Consider the following 9,847-nt stretch of genomic DNA (forward strand, 5'->3'; position numbering starts at 1 on the left):
AATGAAGCCACGGAACAACGGCCGCTGGTTGTTGAGGTGGTGATGGACCAACACGGCAGCCAATATCTCCTCCTCGTCGTCGGACGACGAATCGTCGGAGTCGCAAATGAAATTGTGGAAAAAAAACTCGTCGGCGGAGTCCATTTTCGTACCTTGGCAAACTGTCGAACAACTTGCGGGCGTCGAAGAAGGAGACGGCCGGCGAGGGGAGACGCGACGCACAGACCAGCTAGCTGCCCTGCCGGCGTCCGACGAGCGTCGGTGACGAAGGAGGCGGGGGCGAGGGTTGCTTGTTGGCCGGGGGGAGGGAGGCCAATGTGCCACAGACCAGCGGGCCCGGGGACAGAAGTAGGCGACCGCGCGCGTGCGTCCGTCGCGTGTCCTCGCCGACGCAAATCAGGCTCAAAAATGGGTCGCTCGCGGACAAAAATACGGACACGCATCCATTTGGGTCGACGCGTTGGGCCGCCTTTTCTGTCCGCGCCGACCCAAACGGACGGCCGCGGACGAAATGGGTCGCCCCATTGGAGTTGCTCTTATGCCACGAGGAAACCGGGTCATCTCAGTAGTGAGCGCCGAGGTCGCGCGGGAAACGGTAACATAATCCCGGCTCGCGCGTGCCGGATCCGGTCCACGACTCCACGTACGTACGTCCCGACCACGACCTCGTCGGCGCCCACTGGCTAGCTAGCTGGAACGAGCGCGGTTTCGCCGCGGGGATCAATGAGGAGCACGAGTAGCTAGCTAGCTAGCTGCTGCGGCCGGAACGAACCTGCTGCCCCCGCCGGTTTCCCGGCCTTTGACCACCGCACCGCACCGCACACGCCATTCCACCAGTGCCTGCGCGGTGCGCCGTCACATCGCGACCCCGCAAGCTTATTTTACTCCGTCACCAACCATCCTCCTCCTCCTCCCGTGCCCGGCCAACGCCCGTCGTATATAACCAGGACCAGTACACCGTACAAGGGACAAGGCTGAAAAGGCAGACAATCCATCGACATCGAGGTCGAGCTGATCAACCAAGAATCTATAGCTAGCTAGCGCGTCCAGGTCTCGGCAGAAGCAGGCGATGGAGAGGAAGCCGACGAAGAAGCACGCGAGGACCAGGAGCGGCGCGCTGGCGTCCTTCCTCAGGTCCACGGCCGCCTCCTTCTCCTCCTCCACGGCCACCACCTTCGGCTCCCGCCCCGCCGGCGGCGGCAAGGCGTCCTTCAACCACCGCAACGCCTTCTCCGGCCCCATGGTCTCCATCGTGCCGCCCGAGGCGCGCGGCGGCGGCAGGAGGCGGGGCGGTAGTAAGCAGGGGGGCGGCAGCGGGTACCGGACGCCGGAGGCCTCGTCGCCCAAGGTGTCCTGCATCGGGCAGATCAAGCGGAGCAAGTCCAAGACCTGCAAGGCCAGGAAGCCGGCAAAGAACGTCGCCCCCGCGGCGGCCTGCGGGATGGATGGCGGCGCCTGCCCCATGCCGCCGCGGCCGCCGGCCCACAGGCCCAAGAGCTCGCTCGTCAGGCGGATGTTCTCCCGACGGAGCAGGTCGCGGCCTTCGTCCTCCTCGTCATCCCACAAGTCGAGCGGCGCTGCCGACCTTTTCAAGGGGAGGCCGGGGAGCAGCGCCGCGGTGGCCGCTGCGCCGGTGTCGGGGCCGGGGATGGCAGGGCTGGGGCAGATGAAGCGGTTCACGAGCGGGCGCGGAGCGTTCCAGGACTTCGACTGGAGGGAGGCCGAGAGGAGGGGCTCCGACGTCGACGTGGACGACGATTACGTGGACGACGGGTTCGTGGCGTTCTCGGCGCCGCTGGTGCTGGGCGGCGGGGTGGTGGCGTCGGAGCCCAGGAAGGAGGTGAACCTGTGGCGGCGCCGCCCCATGTCGCCTCCTACTCCGCTGGAGCTCCCATGAGAGCGGACGCCGCAGCAGCACCTGCATGGCCGCCACACATGCAAGGCATGCCAAATGTGTCGTCTGTTCTTTCATTAGTTTGTGTACAGAAGCAGTATACTTCTACGTGATGCTCATAATACAAAGTAGTGTCGATTTTGATTTTGTAAATGTGTGATGATCGTGTATTCTGGAAGGAATTAAAGAATTTTTTGAAATCAGGCATGAGTGAAAGCATACTTTTGGAATGAAACATGTACAAAGACGAACAAAGATGATTTTGAACACATCTCCAAAGTCGACGAATGAGCATAAGTTTGCACACACGCATCCTTACTTGCTTTGGTTGGTCGAACAAGCTTGCGAGCGTCGGCGGCGAGCATATCCTCTCCAAAGAGAGGCTTGGTCGTCGTCCTCTTTTCCAAGATGAGAAAAATATTTATACGCTAGCTACACTTCAGCCTCCGATTTTGAGAAGGATTTTGACATAATTAATTGGTTCGATCGGTGTCATGGTCGAAACAGTCAAGACGATGGCGCCTTCCGTCCATACCATGGGCCTATGGCATGCTCGACCCCTCCCGATCGATCATCATGTTCAGAGCAGTTTTCTCTCCACGCACGTTTCGTCTAGAAAACCCCCGGTTAATTATGAGCGTGGAGTGTTTTCAGTCTCCGAAATTTGGTCAGCACAAGTTACCACTGTAGACTTGGATGTCGGCCGGACCATCATATGTTAACCGAACGCAAGGACTGACTCTCGTTAATGAACATACTACTATTCCAATGATCTAGCTAATGATCTTCACATGGACCATATGGCACAAGTGCTGAGCAATCCAAACTGTTCGAAAAAATGGTCATATATATGCACCCAGTTGATCAAGATAACATGCATTATATTGTTGATTCGTGAGGTGTTTTACACGTGAGATACTAGCATGGTTCTTTTTTTTACAAGAAAACTTTCAGTCTATTAATCTTCAATCATGGTACGACGACGAACACCAGAAATAATAGAAATTACATCCAAAACCGTATTCCGTGATAAAGTTGTCTTGAGCAGTGCGGGAGACCGGAGAATGGGTCGAGTAAACTCCCTTAGGGCCGATTAAATCACACACGAGGAATTCCATCCTTTTTGATTTGAAGGGTATGTTCTAAAAATGAAAGGCAGATGTAAATACTTCGAAGAGGCGGCTCGGTAGGGATGGAATGGTCAATCGTCAAGTCAAGGATGACTTCTATGTTGGCGAAACGATGGGGGAGAGAGAGCACGCCAGTGATTCTCTGAGTCAGTCTTCATTTCCAATGCCTCAGAAAACAGGCCGAGATAGATGACAACACGTCTTTTATCCTCTTCCTTACCGGGAAAGCGCACTTCTCTTCTTCTTCTAGCCTTCACCTCCTGAGCCCGGAAATAGAACCCAACCCCCTTTCTAATCATTTCATTTATGGAAGCAGGTGGGATCCAGAGCTAAGCCCCCCTCCTATTCGAAGCCGGGTGTGGCCTCGCCCTTTTGCTCTCCTTCGGTTTGGCTCCACGAAGGCGCCGCCTAGACTAGGAGCCCCACTCGTATTCAAAAGACGCCCAACTTTCAAGACGACGATAATCATTAGTAAACTTTTTCCAGTATCATGGAATAGCATGGCCCGGGGCTAAGGTAACTCAAGTGGGAGAGTCGTGTTCCGGGTGAACTTATTGCACAGTTCAGAGAGCAATTGTGTATGTGATGCGAGTGAACGTGTACAAAAAGCTCTCGTAAAGTTTCGTTGTTTGTCCCATCGTTGGCCCTATCTATGTTTCTACGATGGCCCAAGAACACGCTCATTCTTCAGTCGTAGAGAGACTTTTGAATTGTGAGGTACCTTTACAAGCTCAATATATAAGAGTGTTATTCTGTGAAATAACTCAAATTTCAAACCATTCACTTGTTTCAACTACTCATGCTATGGACGTGGGAGCATCAACTCTGTTCCTTTGGGCTTTTGAGGAGTGGGAGAAATTGTTGAAATTCTATGAAAGAGTCCCGGGAGCTAGTATGCATGCCAGTTTCATACGACCTGGTGGAGTGGCACAAGATCCACCTCTTGGCTTATGTCGAGATATAATTCCTCCACACAATAATTTGCTTCTCGTATCGATGAATTGGAAGAGATGTCAACCGATAACCGTATCTGGAAACAACGATTAATGGATATTGGTAGTGTCACTGCGCAGCAAGCAAAGGATTAGGGATTCAGTGGTGTACTGTTAAGAGGTCGGGCGACATGATGACACTGATAGCCATATGGGGGAGTTCCCTTCAGGCAACAAAGGTTCAGCCTGACCCTACGAAAGCATGCATATGTTGTCAGTAAAGATTTGTGTGAAGCCTTAGAGACGACGTACGCGGGGCTAGGGTCAGCTGAGGGGGGACAGCGTAACGGAGCGAATGTGTGTAAGCCACGTCAAAGTTTCCTATTCTAGGCGGGGCGGGACATCAACCTTCAAATGGTGTTGGTCCTACGGACCGGAATGGATTCATCTCTGGCTTCTGGGCACGTCGAAACCGCATGAGTTCATCGGGGTGGAGCACGGCCCGCCAAAATCGGCATAAGTTTGGTTCTATTGATGGAACATGGTAAGCCCATCTTTCTCCATATGAAAGTGCTACGGGCACATAGAGATGTGGCTAGAGGAAGTCTCAAAAAGCGAAGGCCGAGCTGTAGGTCACGTGACCTGCACCGAAAAGGTGTCTGACTGGGTTTTCTTCTAGATCAAAGCGGATCAGCTCACCAAATTCATCGATCGGATCAGGCGCCCAAAACGTCGAATGAAAATAGTCTTTCTACAACCCTATTTATATGATTTTGAGGGGCCCTTCCCCCTATCCCCCTTATGTTTAGGAGCCGAATATGCCCAAGAACGACCTGTGGTGGTACGAAAGGCACGGCTTGATACATCTCCATCGTATCTACTTTTCCAAATGCTTTTGCTCTTGTTTTGGACTCTAATTTGCATGATTTGAATGAAACTAACCCGGACTAACATTGTTTTCAGCAGAACTACCATGGTGTTGTTTTTGTGCAGAAATAAAAGTTTTCAGAATTGGACGAAACTTTTTAGAGATTTTTTATGGAATAAAAGAGAGATACTGGAGCAAAGATCCACTGGAGGGGGGCCACTAGGTGCTCACGAGGCACCAGGGCGCACACCCCAGGGCGCGCTCTGGTGGCTTGTGGGGCCCACGTGGCTCCGCAGACCCTAATCTCAGCACTATAAATGTTGGGAAACGTTGCATGGAAAACAAAAAAAATTCTACGCACACGCAAGATCTATCCATGGAGATGCATAACAACGAAGGGGGAGAGTGTCTCTATGTACCCTCGTAGACCATAAGCGGAAGCGTTTAACAACGCGGTTGATGTAGTCGAACTTCTTCGCGCTCCAACCGATCAAGTACCGAACGTACGGCACCTCCGTGTTCTGCACACGTTCAGCTCGGTGACGTCCTCCGCCTTCTTGATCCAGCAAGACGGCGAGGTAGTAGATGAGTTCCGGCAGCACGACGGCGTGGTGACGGTGATGGTGAAGTGATCTCCGCAGGGCTTCGCGAAGCACTACAAAAATATGACGGTGGGGGGGGGTGCCACACACGGCTAGGAAATTGTCTGTTGTGTGCTAGGCACCCCCTCCCACATATATGTAGGTGGTTGGGAGGGAGGAGCAGCCAAAGGGGGCGCCCAAGTAGGAGGAATCCTACTTGGGGTCTCTCCCAAGCTGCGCCCTCCCCCTGCCTTGTATAAGTGCGGGGGAAAGGCAGGGGAGGGTGGCGCCCTACCCTTTCCTTTCCCACTTGAGGAGGGAAAGGAAAGAGGGGCCTCCCCTCCCCTTTCCTTCCCCTAGGGCCTGTTGTCCAAGGAAGGGGCACACCAGGGGCTGATCTGTCCCCCCTTTGGCCCATTAGGCCCATATACTTACTCGGGGTGTCTGGAACCCCTTCCGGTGACCCGATGACTACCCGGTGCACTCCGAAACTCTTCCGGTGTGCGAATACCATCGTCCTATATATCAATCTTTACCTCTAGACCATTTCGAGACTCCTCGTCATGTCCGTGATCTCATCCGGGACTCCGAACAACATTCGGTCACCAAATCATATAACTCATGTAACACTATATTGTCAACGAACGTTAAGCGTGCGGACCCTACGGGTCCGAGAACTATGTAGACATGACCGAGACAGCTCTCCGGTCAATAACCAATAGCAGAACCTAGATGCCCATATTGTCTCCTACATATTCTACGAAGATCTTTATCCGTTGAACTGTTATGACAACATACGTAATTCCCTTTGTCCATTGGTATGTTACTTTCCCGAGATTCGATCGTCGGTATCTCCATACCTAGTTCAATCTCATTACCGGCAAGTCTCTTTACTCGTTCTGTAATGCATCATCCCGCAACTAAATCATTAGTGACATTGCTTGCAAGGCTTACTATGATGTGCATTACCGAGAGGGCCCAGAGATACCTCTCCGATACTCGGAGTGACAAATCCTAATCTTGATCTATGCCCACCCAACAAACACCTTCGGAGATACCTGTAGAGCATATTTATAATCACCCAGTTATGTTGTGACGTTTGATAGCACACAAGGCGTTCCTCCGGTATCCGGGACTTGCATAATCTCATAGTCCTGGATCACTATTGTACCCCCTTGCCAAACTCATGGCAAGGCACACAACAGGTCTGGTACATACCATGGCATACTTTATAGAACCTATGACTGAGGCATAGGGAATGACTTTCATTCTATCTCTATATTCTGCCGTGGTCGGGTTTTTGAGTCTTACTCAACTTCACACCTTGTAACACAGGCAAGAACCCTTTCTTTGACTGGTCCAATTTGAAGTTCTTCAAAACTTTATCAAGGTATATGTTTTGTGAAAGTCCTATCAAGCGTCTTGATCTATCTCTATAGATCTTGATGCCCAATATATAAGCAGCTTCACCGAGGTCTTTCATTGAAAAATTCTTATTCAAGTATCCTTTCCGATCAACAATATGTCATCCACATATAATATCAGAAATGCTACAGAGCTCCCACCACTTTCTTGTAAATACAGGCTTCACCATAAGTCTGTATAAAACCATATGCTTTGATCACCTCATCAAAGTGTATATTCCAACTACGAGATGCTTGCACCAGTCCATAGATGGATCGCTAGAGTTTGCACAAATTGTTAGCACCTTTAGGATCGACAAAACCTTCTGGTTGCATCATACAAAACTCTTCTTTAAGAAATCCATTAAGGAATGTTGTTTTGACATCCATTTGCCAGATTTCATAATTATAAAATGCGGCAATTGCTAACATGATTCAGACTGACTTAAGCATTGCTATGGGTGAGAAGGTCTCATCGTAGTCAACTCCTTGAACTTGTCGAAAACCTTTCGCAATAAGTCGAGCTTTGTAGATGGTGACATTACCATCAACGTCTATCTTCTTCTTGAAGATCCATTTATTCTCAATGGCTTGCCGATCATCGGGCAAGTCCACCAAAGTCCACACTCTGTTCTCATACATCAATCCTATCTCAGATTTCATGGCCTCAAGCCATTTATCGGAATCTGGGCACATCATAGCTTCTTCATAGTTCGTAGGTTCGCCTTAGTCTAGTAACATGACTTCCAGAACAGGATTACCGTACCACTCTGGTGCGGATCGTGCTTTGGTTGACCTACGAGGTTCAGTAGCAACTTGATCTGAAGTTTCATGATCATGATCATTTGCTTCCTCTCTAGTTGGTGTAGGCATCACTGGAACGGTTTTCTGTGATGTGCTACTTTCCAATTTGAGAGAAGGTACAATTACCTCATCAAGTTCTACTTGCCTCCTACTCACTTCTTTCGAGAGAAACTCCTTCTCTAGAAATATTCCATTCTTAGCAACAAAGATCTTGCCTTCGGATATGTGGTAGAAGGTGTACCTAATTGTTTCCTTAGGGTACCCTGCGAAGACACACTTCTCCGATTTGGGTTCGAGCTTATCAGGCTGAAGCCTTTTGACATAAGTATCGCAACCCCAAACTTTAAGAAACGACAGCTTTAGGTTTCTTTCCAAACCACAATTCATATGGTGTCATCTCAACGGATTTAGACGGTGCCTTATTTAACGTGAATGCGGTTGTCTCTAATGCATAACCCCAAAACGATAGTGGTAAATCAGTAAGAGACATCATAGTTTGCACCATATCCAATAAAGTGCCGTTACGATGTTCGAACACACCATTACGCTATGGTGTTCCAGGTGGCGTGAGTTGTGAAACAATTCCACATTGTTTTAAATGAAGGCCAGACTCGTAACTCAAATATTCGCCTCCGCGATCAGATCGTAGAAACTTTTATTTTCTTGGTACGATGATTCTCCACATCACTCTGAAATTCTTTGAACTTTTCAAATGTTTCAGACTTGTGTTTCATTAACTAGATATACCCATACCTACCCAAATCATCTGTGAAGGTCAGAAAATAACGATACCCGTCGTGTGCTTCAACACTCATCGGACCACATACATCGGTATGTATTATTTCCAATAAGTTATTAGCTCGCTCCATTGTTCCGAAGAAAGGAGTTTTAGTCATCTGGAGTTTCTTCATGCGCTTTACACCAATATGACCTAAACGGCAGTGCCACAAGTATGTTGCACTATCATCATCAACTTTGCATCTTTTGGCATCAATATTATGAATATGTGTATCACTACGATCGAGATTCAATAAACCATTCACATTGGGTGTATGACCATAGAAGGTTTTATTCATGTAAACAGAATAACAATTATTCTTTGAATTAAATGAATAATTGTATTGCAATAAACATAATCCAGTCATATTCATGCTCAACGCAAACACCAAATAACATTTATTTAGGTTTCAACACTAATCCCGAAGGTAGAGGGAGTGTGCGATGTTGATCATATCAACCTTGGAATCATCTCCAACACACATCGTCACCTCGTCCTTAACTAGTCTCTGTTTATTCTGCAACTCCGGTTTCGAGTTACTAATCTTAGTAACTGAACCGGTATCGAATACCCAGGGGCTACTACAAACACTAGTAAGGTACACATCAATAATCAAATATACTTTTGTTCACTCTGCCATCCTTCTTATCCGCCAAGTATTTTGGGCAGTTCCAATTCCAGTGACCATTTCCTTTGCAGTAGAAGCACTCAGTTTCAGGCTTGGGTCTAGCTTTGGGCTTCTTCATGGGAGTGGCAACTTGCCCATTTCTTGAAACTAGTGGTCTTGTTAACCATCAACATTTGATGCTCTATCTTGATTTCTACATTCGCTGATTTCAGTATCGCGAAGAGTTCGGGAATCGTTTTCGTCATCCCTTGCATATTATGGTTCATCACGAAGTTCTAGTAGCTTGGTGATAGTGACTAGAGAACACTATCAATCACTATATTATCTGAAAGATTAACTCCCACTTGATTCAAGCGATTGTAGTACCCAGACATTCTGAGCCCATGCTCACTGGCTGAGCTATTCTCCTCCATCTTGTAGGCAAAGAAGAGGTCTCATACCTCTCGACACGGGCATGAGTCTGAAATACCAATTTCAGCTCTTGGAACATCTCATATGCTCCGTGGCGTTAAAAATGTTTTTGAAGTCCGGTTCTAAGCTGTAGAGCATGGTGCACTAAACTATCAAGTAGTCATCATACCGAGCTTGCCAGACGTTCATACCGTCTGCATCTGCTCCTGCAATAGGTCTATCACCTAGCGATGCATTTATGACCCAAAAGTATTGGGGATCTATCGTAGTCCTTTCGATAAGTAAGAGTGTCGAACCCTATGAGGAGCAGAAGGAAATGACAAGCGGTTTTCAGCGAGGTATTCTCTGCAAGCACTGAAACTATCGGTAACCGATAGTTTTGTGATAAGATAATTCGTAACAAGTAACAAGTAACAAA

General features: G+C 48.7%; 1 protein-coding gene across 1 annotated transcript; it reads left to right on the plus strand.

Annotated features, from left to right (window-relative positions):
• Positions 1–913: 913 nt before the first annotated feature.
• LOC123125305 (uncharacterized protein At1g76070-like) lies at positions 914–2,047 on the plus strand. The gene has a single exon (XM_044545818.1). The coding sequence runs from the start codon at positions 1,070–1,072 to the stop codon at positions 1,895–1,897; it is 828 nt and encodes a 275-aa protein (XP_044401753.1). The 5' UTR covers positions 914–1,069; the 3' UTR covers positions 1,898–2,047.
• Positions 2,048–9,847: the final 7,800 nt, after the last annotated feature.

The sequence above is a fragment of the Triticum aestivum genome, chromosome 5D (assembly GCF_018294505.1).
Source record: "Triticum aestivum cultivar Chinese Spring chromosome 5D, IWGSC CS RefSeq v2.1, whole genome shotgun sequence".
In the NCBI taxonomy this organism is placed as follows: Eukaryota; Viridiplantae; Streptophyta; class Magnoliopsida; order Poales; family Poaceae; genus Triticum; species Triticum aestivum.